At 34.5% G+C, this 19,231-nt stretch overlaps 1 protein-coding gene across 4 annotated transcripts in view; it reads right to left on the bottom strand.

Moving 5' to 3' along the window:
- COL24A1 (collagen type XXIV alpha 1 chain) overlaps window positions 1-19,231 on the bottom strand; it is a 475,258-nt gene that overhangs the window by 191,534 nt on the left and 264,493 nt on the right. For all 4 annotated transcript variants that reach the window (XM_029948854.1, XM_029948855.1, XM_029948856.1 and 1 more), the window contains 4 exons: window positions 17,067-17,120; window positions 15,380-15,424; window positions 11,107-11,160; window positions 7,436-7,480 (listed from right to left, as the gene is read on the bottom strand). In XM_029948854.1, coding sequence (XP_029804714.1) covers window positions 7,436-7,480; window positions 11,107-11,160; window positions 15,380-15,424; window positions 17,067-17,120 — 198 coding nt within the window. The remainder of the gene's footprint in view (window positions 1-7,435; window positions 7,481-11,106; window positions 11,161-15,379; window positions 15,425-17,066; window positions 17,121-19,231) is intronic.

Raw genomic sequence — 19,231 nt, 5'->3', positions numbered from 1 at the left:
TACCCAAAGCAATCTACACATTCAATGCCATCCCCATCAAAATTGCACCAATATTCTTCTCAAAACTAGAACAAACTATCCTCAAATTCGTATGGAACCACAAAAGACCCCGATTAGCCAAAGTTATATTGAAGAAGAAAACCAAAATGGGAGGCATCACAATCCCAGACTTTAGCCTCTACTACAAAGCTGTCATCATCAGACAGTATGGTATTGGCACAAAAACAGACACATAGACCAACGGAATAGAATAGAGAATCCAGAACTAGGCCCACAAATGTACGGTCAATTAATTTTTGACAAAGCAGGAAAGAGTATGCGATGGAAAAAAGACTGCCTCTTTAGCAGGTGGTGCTTGGAGAACTCGACAGCAACATGTAGAAGAATAAATCTAGACCACTCTCTTACACCATACACAAAAATAAACTCAAAATGGCTGAAAGACCTGAATTTGAGACAGGAAACTATCAAAACCCTCGAGGAGAAAGTAGGAAAAAACCTCAATTTGAGCATTAAATGTCCATCACCTGATGAGTGGATCAGGAAGATGTGGTATATATACACGATGGAGTACTACATGGCAATGAGAGGGAATGACATATGGCCGTTTGTAGGAAAGTGGATGGACTTTGAGGGTGTCATGCTGAGCAAAGTAAGCCAGGCAGAGAAGAACAGATACCATATGTTTGCCTAGCAGGAAAACAAGAGAGACCTAATGGAGAACACGGGGGAGCAGAGGAGGGAGAGAGAGTTGGGGAGAGAGAGGGATGTAAAATTTGAGAGACTATTGAATGCTGAAAATGAACTGAGAGTGGAAGGCGAAGGGGGAGGGGGGAAAAGAGGTGGTGGTGATGGTGGAGGGCACTTAAGGGGAAGAGCACTGGGTGTTATATGGAAAACAATTTGACAATAAAATATTATGGAAAGAAAACAACCGACAAATCTAAACAACCTACTAAATGGGAGGAGATATTTGTAAATGACATCTGATAAAGGGTCCAAAAACATAAAGAACTTATATAACTCAACACCAAAAAAAAATTATCCAACTAAAAAATGGGCAGAAGACAGGAACAGACATTTCTCCAAAGAAAACATACAGATGCTCAATAGACACATGAAAAGATGCTCAACATCACTCATCAGGGAAATGCAAATCAAAACTACAATGAGACATCACTTCACAGTTGGGAGAATGGCTAAAATAAAAAATACAAGGAACAACCAGCATTGTCAAAGATGTGGAAAAAAGGAACCATTATGTCCTGTTGTTGAGATTTTAAACTGGTACAGCCACTGTGTAAGATGGTCCGGAAGTTCCTCATAAAATTTAAAATAGAACTACCCTATGACCCAGTAATTGCCCTAGTAGTTATCCAAAAACTACAAAAACACTAATTTGAAAAGATATATGCATCATATATTTATTGTAGATTTCCCTATGATAGCCAAATTATGGTAGCCACCCAGATGTCCATCAATAGTTGAATGGATAAAGAAGAGGTGGTATATATATTCAATGGAATATTATTAAGTCATACAAATAATGAGATCTTGCCATTTGCAATAACATGAATGGAGTTAGAGAGTATTATGCTAAGTGAAATAAGCCAGTTAGAGAAAGACAAATACCATATGATTTTACTCATATGTGGAACTGAAAAAAATAAAAGAAATGAATAAAGGGGGGAAAAACGAGACAAACCAAGAAGCAGACTCTTATAGAGAACAATCAGATGGTTACCAAAGTGAGGTCAGTGCGGGAATAGATAAAATAAGCAAAAGGGATTAGGAATACACTTATCTTGATGAGTATTGAGTAACATATGGGACTGCTGAATTATTACATTGTATACCTGAAACTAATATATACTGTATGTTAACTACACTGTAATTAAAATTAAATAAATAAATAAATTAATTAATTAATAAAAAGAGAGAACAAGATGGGGCACCCTGGGTAGCTCAGTACGGTAAAAGTTCAAATCTTGATTTTGGCTCAGGTCATGATCTCAGGGTCATGAGAGTGAGCCCCATACTGGGCTCTGCTCTGGGCATGGAGCTGCTTACGATTCTCTCTCTCCCTCTCCCTTTGCTCCTCCCTGCTTGCGTTTTCTCTCTTAAAAGATAATAAAATAAAATAAAATAATAAAATAAATGGGGCGCCTGGTGGCTCAGTCAGTTAAGTCTCCAACTCTGGCTCAGATCTGATCTTGCTGTTCATGGGTTTGAGCCCTGCATCAGGCTCTATGCTGACAGCTTAGAGCCTGGAGCCCGCTTCAGATTCTGTATGTCCCTCTCTCTCTGACCCTCCACCTGCCCACATTCTGTGTGTCTCTCTCTCAAAAATAGACAAACATTTAAAAAAATTTTTAGCTAAAATAAAAAAAATTCAAAAAATAAGAGAGAATAATAGGCCAATTGATAAAAAAAAATAAAAATTAAAGACAGGATAACTGATGATTGCTTGGTGCAGATAAAAATCTTTGGGATAGGAAGTAGAAAATGCAGATATGAAACCCAAACTTACTGCTTACTAACTAATATGAATTGGAACATGTATAACTTGTGTAAATTTCAATTTCCTCACTTACAAAGTGCCAATAAGATTGATCTTACTAGGATTGCTTCAAGATTAAATGAGATAATAATTCTTTAATAAATATATTTCTTTCCTTTCATTTCCTCCTCTGACTCCACCTCTATTTGGTCTTAAAGGAATTAGTTATAATCCAATTTAGAATCAGCCATTAGAAGCTCTATGATTCTAACAGTTCCATAATGAGAAGTGGAATACCTGATTTTGAGGATTCTCCATGGCCTTTCCTCTTCCTCTTCCTTTCTGCTCATCAGTCATTTACTAAACACTAGCACACCAGAGGACAGCCAGAAAAACAGAGAGGACACAGTAGATTGTGTACGAAATCTTGCTAAATTGATAAATTAAGGAATAAATGATGCCAATCAAGTAGTTTAGTTATATTTTAAGAGCTAAATCAATTAGGCCAGAGTACAGGATGGACAATCCTAACACTTCCTTCAAGAAGACAGGAAAGTCGCAAGTGAAAATGTAGTCACTTTATGAAAAAAAATTTAAATTTTATATTAAAAATAACAAACTAGAAAAGAATCCTGGGGTTACCACTAACCATTTTCCATTGACATGTAAGTTTCCTGCTACAGGAAAAAGCCTACATGGTTTTGAGTAGCTCAGCAATAAAGGAAAAAGAAGTTATTATCCCTTCATGAAGAAGGCTGTGGAGCTGGTGCCTCGAAAATACTTAGTCCAGTGCTGTATGCTCTAATGACAGAAAGACATAATGAAACTGGAGGGGAGCCAGAGAAAAGCAGCCAAATTGGCAGGTAAGAGGGAGACCAGAAGTATTAAAATTCTTAGAAAAGAGTCCTAGATTCTTAGAATTGGAACTATTCTTAGACTTCATATATACCAATTTCTTGTGCTTCCAGAATATTCCTGGTAGATCATAAATAGTTTAGTAATCAGAGGCCTATAATATGCCAGTGGCTGACTAGAATCCTTCTCTTTTTTGTAGCCTATGTCCAAATTATCACCTCAAGTATATCTCAAGTGCATCCACTTCTCTTACATTCACTGCCATCATGCTGGCCCAAGAAGCTTTCTTTCTCATTTAGGCCACTACAATGACATTGCAACTGGTTATTCTCTTCTACTCTGCTCCTCATAACCATGTTCCAACTTCCCAATCCATTGCAACCAGAGTGATTGTAAAAAACAAATTAAATCATGTCATTGGCTTACTTAGAATACTTCAGTGATTTTCCATCTACTTCAGGATCCAGTCCAAAGTAATAAACATGGTCCTGAATGATTTGGCTCCTGCCTTCTTTACTAATAGCCCTTAACTTTGCTTTTCCCTTGGCTCACCAAGGTCTATCCACATTGGCTTCCTTTCAGTTCCTGTAACAGCTAAATGCTTTCCCATGTAGGACCATCACATAGAACAATAACCACCTCCACCACCATTACAGCTAACATTTGTCAAGATTTTACTATGCGATTGGCTTTGTGAGAAGTGCTTTAAGTGTATTATCGTTCTTAATCCTCACAAGAAATTACACGAGGTAGTTTTTTCATTTTTTTACTGTTGAGAAAGCAATATTTAGAGAAATTAAGTTATTTCTCTAAAGCAAGGTAAGTCCAAAGATGGAAAGTATGTTATATTGCATATTCTAGTAACATCGTTTCTCTCTACTCTTCCCTAGCTAGGTCATACCATGCTTTATGGTCACGACTCACATGTCATTTTCTCAAAACAGTCTTCTCTCATTTTCTGGTCCAAATTTGGACCAGAAACTTTTCCGCTATAGAATGTATCACAGTTTATCATTATGTATTTCTTTTCTGCTATAGAATGTATCACAATTTATCATTAAACTTTTCTGCTATAGAATGCATCACAGTTTATCATTATGTATTTCTTTTCCGCTATAGAATGTATCACAGTTTATCATTAAACCTTTCCGCTATAGAGTGTATCACAGTTTATCATTATGTATTTCTTTATACAATTGTTATTTATTTAATACAGTCAAATCTCCAACAGACTTTAAGTTTCATGATGGCAAATTCAATAAATGTGATTGAATATAAATATAAATATCTGCTGAATAAATGATTAAAGAAAAGCATCTAAACCTTCTAAGAACGAGGTGTTGAATCACTCCACGAGAGAATCTAAGTGTTAGAAATTCTATTAAAATATTTTTACCACAAAAAATGCTATTCCCTTATAATGTCTATCCACTGACCATAATTCTGGTCTCTTAACCCATACTGAAAAACTAGATTCTTTTCTCTTTTATATCTCTTTAAATACTTTCAGCCTAGAAAATTAAAGACAGAGAGGACTGGCATTGAAGGTGGGATAATTCCAGATTTATTCATTAAAAAAAAGAACGCTAGAGTGAAGAGGATAAAGGGGAATGTTTTTGGAATTACAGACGTATTTAGCGCACATTCACAGCAATTAATTCTTTGACCGCAGTATACGAATGTAAGAAGTACATAGACCTGAAATATTGATGGGCTGCTGTTCTTGGCATGCTATCATAAGCTGTGTTCTAATGTGTATAGATCTAGAAAGAAACAAAACTGCAGGAGGTCCAATTAAAGGCAATTAAAAAACTGTATGAGATGATTAGGAAAAGTAAAAACTAGCTATGCAATTACCACTAACCTCAGAAATCTCAAAATTACAAGATTGATGTTAGAAAGTACAATCATATCTTCTTATATATCTTGTGAGCTCTGTTTTAACAGAACTATGGATTATATGAACTATATTTCTAATATTTTGAACTTAAGGAGATAAAAGCTGGGGATTACCAAGAGGCAAAAATAAAATACTCTTTAGGCATTTTATATATTTTTATCCCAATAGAGCAACTAAACTTTTTAAGTCTTTAAGCCTATGTTTAATGAGAAAAATGGAGCCTCAAATATGAAAAGTCCTTTTTGTCTGACAATGTATTTGACGCTTAAAACCTTTCAACAACTTGTAGGCCAAATGGCTGTTAAACTAACATGAAATAACCCTAGGTATGTTAAATGATTTGATGGTGGGGGGATCCTTTCACATAGTATATGTATATCAAATTATCTAATACACTTTAAATATCTTATAACTTTGTCAAGTATGCCTCAATATACTTTGGATTTTGAGATTTACATTTTGAGTTTGGAGGTCTAGGTTTTAATCTCAGCTCAGCAATTTATTAGCTATGCAACTTTGAACAGGTTACTTACTGTGCTTTAATTTCCTCATTTCAACAACTGGAATAACAAAATGTGTCTTTTAAAATTGTTTGAGAACTGAATGAAATGCCACAATATTAATCACTTAGTATTATGCCTGGCACATAGCAAGTGATCAATAAATGTTGATTTCTCTCCAATAACAAGAATCCACTATCTTCCAAGGCACTCGATTTCCTCTTTGGATAGCACTAGCAATGGTCCAACACTACTAAGTAAATAATACTTAGAAGTTTAATATAAGATATGATATTAAGAAAAGATGCTCTTCATTGGTATTTTAACTTTGGCTATTAATTCTTGTTATATATATCTAGTTTTTAACTAATTTAACACTCAGAATGGCAGAATTTTATTTCCTTGAGTGACCTTTGAAAAATATGAGTTACAATTATATTTGAGAAGTCTTGAATGATCTAATTGATATAAATAAATACTCCATCGAAATTTCCTTTCCAGTAAAAACAAGAACAAGAAATCCTGTTTCTACTTATTCAGGATTAACTGGTGTGGCAATGATCTTTTAAGATTAAATGGAGCTCTCTTTAGTTTTATTAAGAATAATGACTAAAAATATCAAGCAGGGTGCCTGGGTGGCTCAGTTGGTTAAGCATCTGACTCTTGGTTTCACCTCAGGTCGTGTCCTCACCATTCATGACTTCGAGCCCCACATAGGGCTCTACGCTGACAGCCAGGAGCCTGCCTGGGATTCTCTGTCTCCCCTCTCTGCCCCTCCTATGCCTGTTCTCTATCTATCTCCTCCCTCCCTCTCTCTCTCTCTCTCAAAATAAAGAAGCTTTTTAAAAAAAGAATAACAAAAATTTAGAATATCAGAAATGTATTGCTGTTTTATCTTAAGACCAGAAAATATAATTGTTGAATTACTTAAGATTGCAAAATAAGTTTTAAGAAAATTGTATTTTTATCTGTCATAAGATAGGTTAGAGGGAATAGAATTTGCTCACTTAACCTATTAAATGGTACCACTTGCTTTGTGATAACCCAGCACATTTCATAAATAAACTCACTTGCCTTGTATCAACTTAATTTACCATTTTTTATACGTTAAACAGGTTCACTTGTTAAAAAATATTTTAGCTGGTTTTTCCCAGTGCAGGTAACAAAATTACTGCTAACATATCTGATTCAAATATAACACAAAGCCTCCTACTCCTACAAATTTAAATGTCAAACTTTTTTTTGAGGAAAGAGATTATACTATAGTTTCAGTACTTTACCTCTTAGTTTAATCTTACAAATCTAAAGAAAAATATTTTCAAACTCAGTAGCTTTATTAACTATTTTATGGTTTGATAAGTTGCAGCTTTTTAATAATGAAAACTGTTAAGGTCAAATTTAGATTGAAATGATCAGAACCAAAATTAAAGATCAGTTAGAGACAAGAATGCTCCTGAGATTATAAATATAATTTCTATTGGACAAAAATAACAGTAACTGCATTTCCTCTCATTTCACTTGTATAGTAAGTCTTGTCTGTTATATCACAAGTGAGCTTAACCTTTTAGGAACTATAAATTTTATATTTAGAATTTTATAAGCATAGGTGGTCGTTAATGTGACTCTTAAACATGCTTACAGATGACAAAAAAAAAATAAGAGAGCATAAAGTAAGCTTACTGTTTCACCAATCTTTCCAATGTTTCCTTGATCTCCTACTTCGCCCTGTTGATAAATAATATAAAGCTGTAAAAATAATTATTTTTCAAACGAGATCACTCATAACATTGTTTCCATTTCCATTTCTAATGTAATTAGTCAAAGCAAAAAAAAAAAAAAGGCAAAGAACCTTAGTTCTTCAAAACTCTGTGATGCTATTCCTGAGGAACGTAGACTTTCCACTCCTTTCATTCAAATAGTATTTACCTATTTTCTTAAAGTACATTCTTAGATTTATGACATTTAATAACTTTTAAAACACTTTCACAAATAAATTTTTTAAATGAAGTATTTGTTGAGGTGTTCCCTGTAAAGGGCAGAGGGATAAGGGCTGTGGAAGACATTAAGAAGAATGAAAACAAAGCCGTGTCCCACAGGAAAAGTGCTATTTGTTTCAGGAGAAAAGATTCACAGTACCGAGCAGGATACAGGCCACCGTTGGGTGGTAAGGGAGTTCCCAGGGGCATGCGCACTGAGGGCTGCGAAAGCGCCCTGGCTTCACCGGGGAAGGGAAGTATGCCCATTCATATCCTTAATTACAGTCTGTAGCGTCTAAAACTCTGAAAACCCTAAGCTTTTCGCAAATCATATGGTGACAAACTTGACTTAACTTGAACTTTGAAGCAAAGCTTGATTTGATCTGAGGCTTCCTTATAATCTTGTTTATTTTAATTAATTTGAACATCCTTATATTTCACCACAGAAATATAGTGTTTCTAAGTAGGGTATGTGCCCCATAGCCTGCTGGCAATGTTAAGTAAAATATAGTATATGCACTATATTATCTTTTGAAAATCCAAACAGCAATGATTTCAAATAATAGATCATAAAACTGTATTTGAGTTGGGCCCTGAAGAACAGGTGATACTTCACTGGTGATGAAAAAGGTCCATTTTTGGTGTTGAGGAATGGCATGAGAGAAGGCTGAACAAAGGCACCGATTAATGAAAGGTAGAAGATTAAATTCAGGATGCCACATATAATCTGACAAGAACGTATGCCTTATTTGTAGAAATAGGAAATTAAACCATCGATTTCTGTTTAAAAATTAGTAATTATAACTCAGCACGGAATAGTACAATGTTAAACTGCACTAAACAATACTGTAGACACTAATGACATATAGAGAGCTACTAAACATTTGAAATTGGCTGGTGTGAACTGAAAAGTAATGTAAATATAAAATGTACACTAGATTTCAAATACTTTGTACCAAAAAATAGTATATCTCATTTATAATTTTAATATTGATCACATGTTGAAGTGATAATATTTTCATGTCTTGGGTTAAATAAAATATATTACTAAAATTAATCTCATTTGTCTCTTTTTATTTTTATATTGTGGCTCACATTTGTGATTCATCTTACATATTCTCTTGGATAATACTGATTTTAAGCACTAAGACCTCATATTCACATGAGCAGTTAATTTGAAATAATTTTTTAAAGACTACACAAATGTTCATTTCAATTTGTATATGCATTAAGATAAACAGTAAACATTGGAGCATTGAAGTCGTTTGTAAATTCTAGTTTTAACTGACAACTCACTAGATGGGTTTTATAAAATATTTGTGGCAGAATAAGATATAGATTATTAATTTCCTTGTATTTCCCCCTCCTTTCCCAATACCCCTCTCAAATTCTAAGGGAGAGGGACAGTTTATGCTCTATAGTCTTAGGGGAGGTTTGTGTCAACAGGTAGTAAGCAGAAGTTGCTTGCAGATTACCTGCATTCCTGCTTTAGTTTTCAGAGAGCCTGAAGGTAGGAGGTGAGTTGTCTTTGAGGGCAACAAGAGAGAGAGGAATATTTCCCCAGGCCTAGGGAGAGAACAGAGATCCTAGGGTTCTGTAAAAGGTGGTATGACCCTTAACCAACTCCCAAGTGCTCCCCCCAGGAGTGCCAGCTTCCCGCAAGGGAATGCCACTTTCTGGTCAATAGCTATATGACACACCAAGACTAAGATTTCAGGGACAAATACAAGGAGCTGAACATTAAAAAACTCCTTTCTCTCCTGGGTCACAAAGAGCCACGTGGATGCTGGCATGATCCGAGGAAAAAGGCAGGATGTCAATACGATTCAGATTCAGTTTCTTGCCAGTTTAACTAGATGTTGGCTCCCACATGGAATTCTTAGAGCTATCTGGCAGTACAGGGATTAATCTCAGTCAGGGAGAAATAAGCTTTATGTTTATAAATATCATGCTTCTATTTTTGCATACAACTTGAAAGTCAGGTACACATATCTCCCCAGGACAATTTCAGCCACAGACAGACAAGCTGATACATTAGAAAATATTTTAGCCCATATTTCTTTATTAATTGACCTTAAAAAATATTGTTTGGCTTTTCCTTAGATTCTAGTATCACAAAAGTAAAATAAATAATGTATAATAAAAGTATACAAGATAAATAATAAATGATGAATTCTAACTTTAAGAAATTAACTATAGTGCTATAAAGCTTTTCAATTTTTCCTTAAGTTTTAAATTTGTATAAATCGGGGTGCCTGAGGTGCTCAGTCAGTTATGTGTCCGACTCTTGATATCAGCTCAGGCAGTGATCTCACTGTCGTGGGACTGAGCCCAGCATCAAGCTCCATGCTGAGCATGGAGCCTGCTTGGGATTCTCTCTCTGCCTCTCCCCTGATCACACATGCTCACTTGCTCTCTCTCTCTCTCTCTCTCTCTCTTTCTCAAAAATAAATAAATAAACATTTAAAAAATTGTATAAATCATCCATTCTTATGAGCTAGTTTTGTTTTTTAGATCTTAGTTTTCTACATATAAAACCACTCCATTGCTTCATATTTGTTGGTGTTAAAAAGTCATTCAAAACTTGAAAACAAGGCAAAAAAGTAGGTGACACATTCTTTTAATGAGAGAAAGTAGTGCAGGCACCCCAGTAACTATCTAGGGAATGTACTTAGAATCACTGTAATTGCTTAAAGAGTCCAGACTTTATGCAATGTAAATTACATATTATGTATATATAAATCAATATAATATGTAGATAGGAGTTCCTGGTGGGGCAGTTGGTAAAGCGTTTGACTCGATTTTGGCTCAGGTCATGATCTCATGGTTCATGGGTTTGAGCCCTTCATTGGGCTCTGTGCTGACAGTGTGGAGCTGCTTGAGATTCTCTGTCTCCTTCCCTTCTGCCTCTCTGATGCTTGCTCTCTCTCTCTCTCTCTCTCAAAAATAAATAAATAAACTTAATAAACACACACATATATATGTATATATATATATTTAGTGAAGTTACATTAGTTTGTAGATTTCTATCCAGTGAAATGAACAGTTGGGGCCCTAAAATGATGGTTTATTCTTCTGTATCTAACCACAAACTTTAACATTTCCTTTTCAATTTCAATTTATTCCTATTCAAATAAAGATACAGATATAATACACAGTCACAGTCATAAATATTTATAGACATAGATGCATAGATATTGATATAGACATAAAGATATATGGTTTCTCAAACACTATTTGAGCCTGTTTTAACATGTTACTGGCTTCCTCATTAATAAGTTGAATAAAATCTTTGACAGGTGTTCATATTTTTTTATGAAACTCATAATTTTATCTTTTTGAAAACTATACTTTACAACTAGTCAGCCACTTTACCTTTAAGCCTTCTGGTCCTGGTTCACCTGCATACCCTTTTGGACCTGGTTTTCCCTAGAAGAGAACAGAAAAAAAGAGATATGTTTAATCACTTTCACTTCAGAAATTTTGAAACACTTATGAAATTCAGACCATTCTATGAGAAGAAATACTTCAAAATTATTTGATAGGTGTATTTTAGCATACCCATTAGCCATTCATTCTACAGTATTTAACTGTTTACTATATGCCCTGCACAGTTCCAGGGATGCGAGATTGAGGAGTGCATTGAGCATACCTGCCTACATAGAGGTTACATTCTAATGAGGATGACATAATATTTAAAAAACAAGTAAAATATATAGTTTGTTGTGTAGTGGTAAATGTGAAGGACACAGAGTAAAGTAAGGGAGGGAGATATAAATTGTTGTGGGGGTTTTGTTCAAAATTTTAATGTCTTTCCTGAGACGGTGGCAATTGAGTAAAGACTTAATGGGGCAAGTCGTATGACTATCTGAAGAAAGAGTATTCCAAGCAGAGGAAAAGAGCATGTGCAAAGGCCCTGAGGCAAAAATGTGACTGGTGTGTTGAAGAAACCATGAAGAATCAATGAAGCTGAAGCATAAGAGAGGAAAAGATCAGTAAGAAGATGAGGTCAAAGAAAGGAATGGGGAATGGGAAGGCAGATCATGTAGGGCTTGGTAGGTTATATTCAGCCTTTTACTTTGAATGAAGCAGGAAGCCTTAGAAAAGCTTTGAGGAAAGAAGTGTCACTATTTATGCTTTAACAAGGTCACTTTGATGCAAGGGCAGAAGCAAGCAGTCCAAAGAGGACTGAAATAACCCAAGCAAAAGATGGCAATGGCATAGGTCAGGGTAGTAACAGAGAAGGTTGTGAGAAGTGGTAAAAGGGTGTATATAGTTAGAAGGCAGGGCTTACAGGATGTGCTCATAGACCATGTGTAAAAGATGAGCGAAAGAGGAGTCAAGAATAAACTCAATATTTTAACCTGAGTAACAAACAGACTAAATGAAATGGGGAAGACTGTAAGAAGAAAGATTTGGAGGGTAAATTGGGAGCTCAGTATTGGACACTGCCATTTGATACTCTTGTCAGATACCTAAGTGCAGAGACTGTGTGGTACTCCAGAAGTCCTGAGGGTAGAAAACTCTTATCTAAACGTATGATTTTGGAACTCACCAGCATTGATAATATTTAAAGCCATAAGACTTGACCAGCTTATCTGGTCCAGTGTAAATAGAAAAGAGAATAAGTCCATAAACCAAACCAGTCCAAAAGTTTGAATTTGAAGAATTGAAGACAATACACAAATTTCCTACCAGAGGAAGAAAGATCATGCAATGAAGAAAGTGCTTCTAGGAGGAGGGTGTGATCTTGTCAAATTCTGAGGGTTGCTGAGTAAGATGAAGACCAAACACTGACCATCGAATTCCACAATATAGAAGTCACTGATTTGTTTTGGCATGTTGGGGACAAGAATGGTTTCAGCAGACAGCGTGAGGAGGACAACGGGATAGAGCATGTATAAACAATAATTTTTTTAAAGTTTATTTATTTTGAGAGAAAGAGAGAGAGACTGAGAGTGCAGGGGAGGGGTTGAGAGACAGGGAAAGACAGAGAATCTGAAGCAGGTTCTGCATTGTTAGTGCAGAGCCCTACATGGGGCTAGAAATCAGAAACCATGAGACCACGACCTGAGCCAAAACCAAGATTTGGACACTTAATCAACTGAGCCACCCAGGGGCCCAACAATAATTTTGAATATTTTTTACTGAAAAGGGAAGGTGAATAAGGTGACAACTGGAAAAAAACCTGGGATCAATATAAATTTCGTTTTTTGTTTTTAAGCTGGAAGAAATAATATCTTTATTTGCTGATGGGATTGATCCATTAGAACAAAATTAAGATGCAGGAGAAAGTGGGAAATAGTTGGATCAATGTTCTTCAGTAGGCAAGAGAATAAGGTATGTAGTAAACAAGTAGTTTTGACCTTAGCTAGAAAAATGGCCTGTTCATTCACAGTAACAGGAGAGAAGGCAGAGTCAATGGCATAGATACAGAGAGGTGGGTAGAAGCAATAGTAGAAACTTGTAGAAGTTCTCTTCTGCATTCATCGATCTTCTAAGGCAACTATGATGTAAGGTAATGGGCTAAGAATGAAGATGAGAGAGAAACGAATGGAGTTGAGAAGAGAGGAAATATAAAAATAATTAAAAACTTAAATTGAGAATGGAAATGGAATTCAGAATGCAATCAAAGGGATAATTTAGTGTTTTAAGCATAATGAAGAAGGATGTGAGGTTATGAGGGAAGTAGGAATAATGGAAAGGCAATAGGATCAATGGATTAAAATTCTTCATAGGACTGTTAGTTACAAGAAAGAATGTACTAGAAAGAAAGGAGATTATGGTTGGAGAATGACAAGTTTGAAACCGAAAATAAGGAGAGGCTGCTATTATTGATAACGACAAGGTAAAGGTTGTGACCATAGCAGTTAATACCTAAAGAGAGTAGAGAATAAGATCACAGAAGGAGAGGAAGTCAAATACCAGATATTGGATAGATCATTGAGTATGTGGTTTCTAGCACTTACCAACTGATATCTGATTATACAAAATTTGATGTAAAAGGGGGGGTAGAATGTTAAATAGAATACAAATTTATAATACCTTCCAGGTATTATAGATTTGCATTTTGTTATTCTGATCCATTAACAAATACTTTCCTACTGTTCTTTCTTAAAATAAACATTCTGCAGCTTTCATTGTATTTTGACTATATACAAAAACTTTAGTAATTTAAAAATTATATTTAGGACTTCTATCCAAAAGGTTGTTCTAATTTTTACCTATACCTTGCTTGAAACTGTCCAGTGCTTTCACCAAGCACAAAGCAGAGCAAATAAAACATCAATCCATTATTGTCAAATATCAATTGGTCTCTAATCAATTTGCAGATATAGGAGAATAAATGTAATTAAGAGTCTAAATTATTAGATTGGTCTATGATATTTACAAAAAGAATTTTAAATAATACACTTCATTCACATTGTTTTGGGAAAAGCCTTAGCAAGAATTATTTTTTTTCATCTTTAATAATAGTCACTCAGACATTATAGTAATTAAGAAGTGGTGATACATCATATCTACTTTACAGAAGGAATCTCACTGGAATCTGTATCAGCCCATTTATAATCTCTCTGAATTCAAGAAATTCAGAGTATCAGTGCTTTTAGTCCTAATTAAATTTTATCATATTAGCTTTATCTTGAGCATGTAATGCTTGAGAATGTAATAGTAAATGTAAGCCTATGTAAATACTTTAAAAAATGTGAATAATATTTTGCAGGGTTGTTTTCTGGATTAGAGATGATTCATGTGACATAGAGCAATACTAGGCTTAAACTGATCTTTAACCAATGGTAGCAACAATGGTAATAAATGTTAAGACTGAGCAGATAAGAGGCAAACATGGCTCTCCTGATGTCTAGAGAAGTAAATTTTAAATGAGACCAATTATACTGGGCTCTAATAACAACAGATTTTATATAACTCACCTCACAAAAAATGAAATAAAAATTCTTCTTTTGCTTTCAATGGGATAGTGTAGTATATGTACTAGTGAGGTAAAGGTGCAAAAGAAAGAATTACTGTCTCCTTAAATGTAAAAATGTTTTAAGAACCTGTATGTTATGATGTTCTGAAGAAAAAAGAATTAGATGTAGTTCATGTGGGTCTAATGATTCCTCTTAAAATAAATGTGATATACACACGTTAATTATCTCATGATAATGTAAATTTTGGTAATGCATGCCCAACTTCTTAAAGAGCTTATTTTCAGAACTTGAAAGCAGGTAATTTGTATATTACTACACAATATTAACTGAAGAAAAAGATGACAGAAAATACATCTTATTTAGCTTTCCATAGTTTTACTGGCATACTTCGAAAACAAATTCCCACAAATAGCATTACAATGGCTAAGGTATTTAGCTTTCTATTACATTTTTGAGAAAATTTATAAATAATTAGCCCAAATTACCGAGACCATAAAACTACTGTCAGAACAAATAAATATGCAGGAGGCATAATGTTATTTAAAATATCTCTGGAAAATTCTAGCTGTAGGCCTATATTATTTCGAGGGATTGTATGCTTATAGTGTGTTTTACTATCCTTTGTTATAACTTAAAATTTGGTGCTATTAAGAGATATTCAGATAACAGTTGTTTTAAGAGAATCACTTTTTGAAAAGTATTTAAATGATACTTACTCTCGGCCCCAGTTCTCCAAAGAGTCCAACTGGTCCTTCTTCTCCCTTAGAAAAAATATCAGAACTGTTCATGACTTGAAATAAGTATTTAAAAATATGAACACTTATTTTGTCTATGTATTCTGAAACCTGAAACTCACTGTGAAAATAAGGTTGTGGCCTGTTTGTATTTTAGAACCATATCATCCCATTACATTTTAATTTTTGCACTTACAACACCATGTCTACCCTAAGGGGGACCTCCACTATTTGACTACTTTTAAATTGGTACATGATAAAAGTAATATATAGAAAATTGAAACTGAGTAAGAATAAAAATGATTACGGTATCCATCACAAAATCCAGATATCTGACAAGGGGCTAATATCCAAAACATATAAAGAACTTATACAAACCCATACCAAAAGCCAAAAATCCAATTAAAAAATGGTCAGAGGACCTGAATAGACATTTTTCCAAAGAAGATACACAGATGGCCAGCAGACACATGAAAAGATGCTCAGCATCCCTGGTCATCAGGAAAGTGCAAATCAAAACCACAGCAAAGATTAAGAATCACTGAGATCATAAATTAAGGAAAACCTTTACTTTCCTGGGTTCAACATCTCTCCTACTCAATTAAGTTCTGAATAGATGGAAATTAATATACACTTGTATATTAAAATATTATTGGCACAGAACATGTTTGCTCTTGGTACATTTTAATATTTCATTCATTCAATAAATATAGTTTTGATTCTTAGTTTTGTTTAAGGCAAAGAGATATAAAGGTATATCAGATCCTACCCAAATGGAATTTAATGTCTAGAGCTTTCTTTTTATTAATTTACAGGTCCAATATTCTTAGGCTCAAACCAGTTATAATGTCATAAATATAAAATCTTGTGTATTCTTCTAAGGATCAAAACATGTATGAGTAGAGGGGTGCCTGGGTGGCTTAGTCAGTTGAGTGCCTGTTATTCGCTCAGGTCATGATCTTGCGGTCAGTGAGTTCAAACCCCGCATTGGGCTCTGTGCTCACAGCTCAGAACCTGTGGGCTGCTTTGGATTCTGTCTCCCTCTCTCTCTACCCCTCCCCCACTCATGCTCTGTTCTATGTCTCTAAAATATGACTAAACATTAAAAAAATTTTTTAAATGTATGTATGGAAAGAGAATAGAGGAACACCAAACAGAGGTTTTATACATTATTCTTCAATAAGATTAAAAAGTAATAAATGTCTTTATTATGTTTATTGAACATTTTCTAAATATATTGACTTTTCACCTTTAAATAAAAAGTTGTTATTACCATACTGAATAGCATACACAGACGTATCTAGCTTCATATATTCTACTTTTTATTTGACCAACAAACATTTTTTTTCAAGTCACAAATAAACTTTCTTGGGTCACAAATAGAAAACAGACACAAACATATTCAAGTACATGTGAGTGAAATCCTACCTCAGATCCTTAAGACAATCCATGGAGATCACTGACATAAATTAAATACATAACACTGAAAATGATTCCAAATTCCATTCCATAACTGGCAGTATAAAATGGTAACTTAAAAAATCCTCTATGGCAAAAATTGTCCACACTAAAGCAATGTTTTCTTTAAGCAAAAAGGCCTTGGAAAAATTAAAAAAATGAAAATTTGGACTAAAACAATTGCTGACTTGGGTATTTATTTTTTCCATACCTGAGGTCCTTTGAGACCAGGAGGTCCTGGAGGTCCCCTATTGCCAAGGAGTCCCTATAAAAAAAACATAGGCAGAAGCAAGTAAAACTTCAGTTTTTCTTCTTAGTTTTAATATTTTTCAACCAGCATTAATCTGGATATGAGGAATACAATTTGGTACCATTCTTTTCCTATTATGAAGTTACGAAATTGGGTCAGAGGGTAGGTGACTAAACAGTATAGAGCATTTAAAAAATTGGGAAATGTAGGATAAACTTATTTTTTAAAAGTATTTTAGCATTCAGATAATCTTCTCAGTATGTCTGTCTTCAATCAGACACAACCAGACCCTCAGAAAAAGTACTTCTAAATTTAAAACAATGGGTCCTCAGGCACCTGGGTGGCTCAGACGGTTGAGTGTCTGACTTCAGCTCAGGTCATGATCTTGCAGTTCTTGGGTTTGAGCCCTGCATTGAGTTCTGTGCTGACAACTCAGAGTCTTGAGCCCGTTTTGGATTCTGTGTCTCTCCCTCTCGTTCTGCCCTTCCCCTGCTCATGCTCTGTCTCTCTCTGTCTCTCAAAAATCAACTTTAAAATAAACATTATAAATAAAAAAAACCAATGGGCCCAACTATTAATTTGATAATAGTACAATACATATGTAATAGAGTATCCACAAAGTCTAAAAACAGATGGAAGGGATATATGCTGTTTTAATATTTATTAAGAGATTAGCAGAATCTAGAGTACATTACTTACACTAAATGTTCCTCAGTTTATTTCCCTTCTTAATACAAGCTGGTAAAAAGAGGGGATTTTGTAGAAGAAAGTAGCAATCTGAATGTGATTAGCAATTTAATGATTAAAAGAAATCTTTGTTAATCAAAATGCATGCTATTAAAAATCAAATGCTCTGAAGAAAAATTCATTAAAATCACAAAAATATCTTTCTACTTCAGAAAACCCCCTATAGTATCTATTTAACCTGGTGACATTTTTCTTATTCAGCTCTGCCCCCCTAACTATGCAATGTGTTAGCAATGTTTTAAGTAAATCTCTTTTAAAAACTACCTTCTGCATTATTGCTTTTAGTGATTCTATAACCATTAAAAGATTTTATCTAATTTTTAAATGTAGTAAATAACTATGTGAAATAGCAAATCTGTCCAGGTTTAATCATTAGTTCTGGAATGTAGCAAAGTGACAAACTGCACAAAAATCTTGTCTTTACATTATGCCTTGCTCTATCTTTGCTAAATTGCAACACAATCAAAAAATGAAAAAACTCTTGGTCAGTTTGAAAGTCTATAATCTATTATCACAGGCTTATTAAGTACATAGCACCATTTGAAAAACTGCATGACTTCAGGCAATAACATTTTAACGTTTTTGTCCAGCTATCTTATTTTTCTTTCCTTTTTTTGTGTTTTATTTATTTATTTTTTTTTTTTTGAGAGACAGAGAGAGACAGCACAATCAGGGGAGGGTCAGAGAGAAGGAGACACAGAATCTGAAGCAGGCTCCAGGCTCTGAGCTCAGCTATCTTATTTTTCATTGGAAGAGATGGATTAGATTATTGAAATGGATGTATGTTGTTTTACACAAGTCCAACATACATTCACCTTTTTTTTTTCAGGCACAAGAATCCTAATTAGGGAAACACTTCTCTCCACTCAGCCCACATGATTTGAAGGGAGATGAGTCTATCCCTGACTAAATTTGTCCACATGTGGTGGACATGTAACATGTACCTAAGTCCGTCAGCATATTATATACACCAGAAACAGGGATTGGTTCAGTAATGAGCTAGAAACCCAACTCAGTCTAACTAAAGGCAATTTTGGACTACATTGGAACAGTTGGGAATAGCATTAAGGATGATGTAAACCTAAACAGTGGGAAACCATGAAGGAGAGAGTCTGAGAATGAAATCCATAAATTAACAAATGAAGAGAGTAAGAGTAATTGGATTCTAATGATATTGTTGGGGGTCCTGGATTTAGTTGCTTGAATTCCTAAGCTTTTCTCATATTTATATAATCATGTTTAAGCTGCATTTTCATTACTTACAACTGAAAGAATTCCGACTGATACAATGACTTCTAACTCTTTAATATCCAAAATATTCTTCTAGACCTCTAAGTGGTAGGTTTTAAGTATTTAGACTGACTGAAGGTATGGAATCA

Source organism: Suricata suricatta, chromosome 8 (assembly GCF_006229205.1).
Source record: "Suricata suricatta isolate VVHF042 chromosome 8, meerkat_22Aug2017_6uvM2_HiC, whole genome shotgun sequence".
Classification (NCBI taxonomy): Eukaryota; Metazoa; Chordata; class Mammalia; order Carnivora; family Herpestidae; genus Suricata; species Suricata suricatta.
This window is presented reverse-complemented; position numbering and strand designations above follow the sequence as displayed.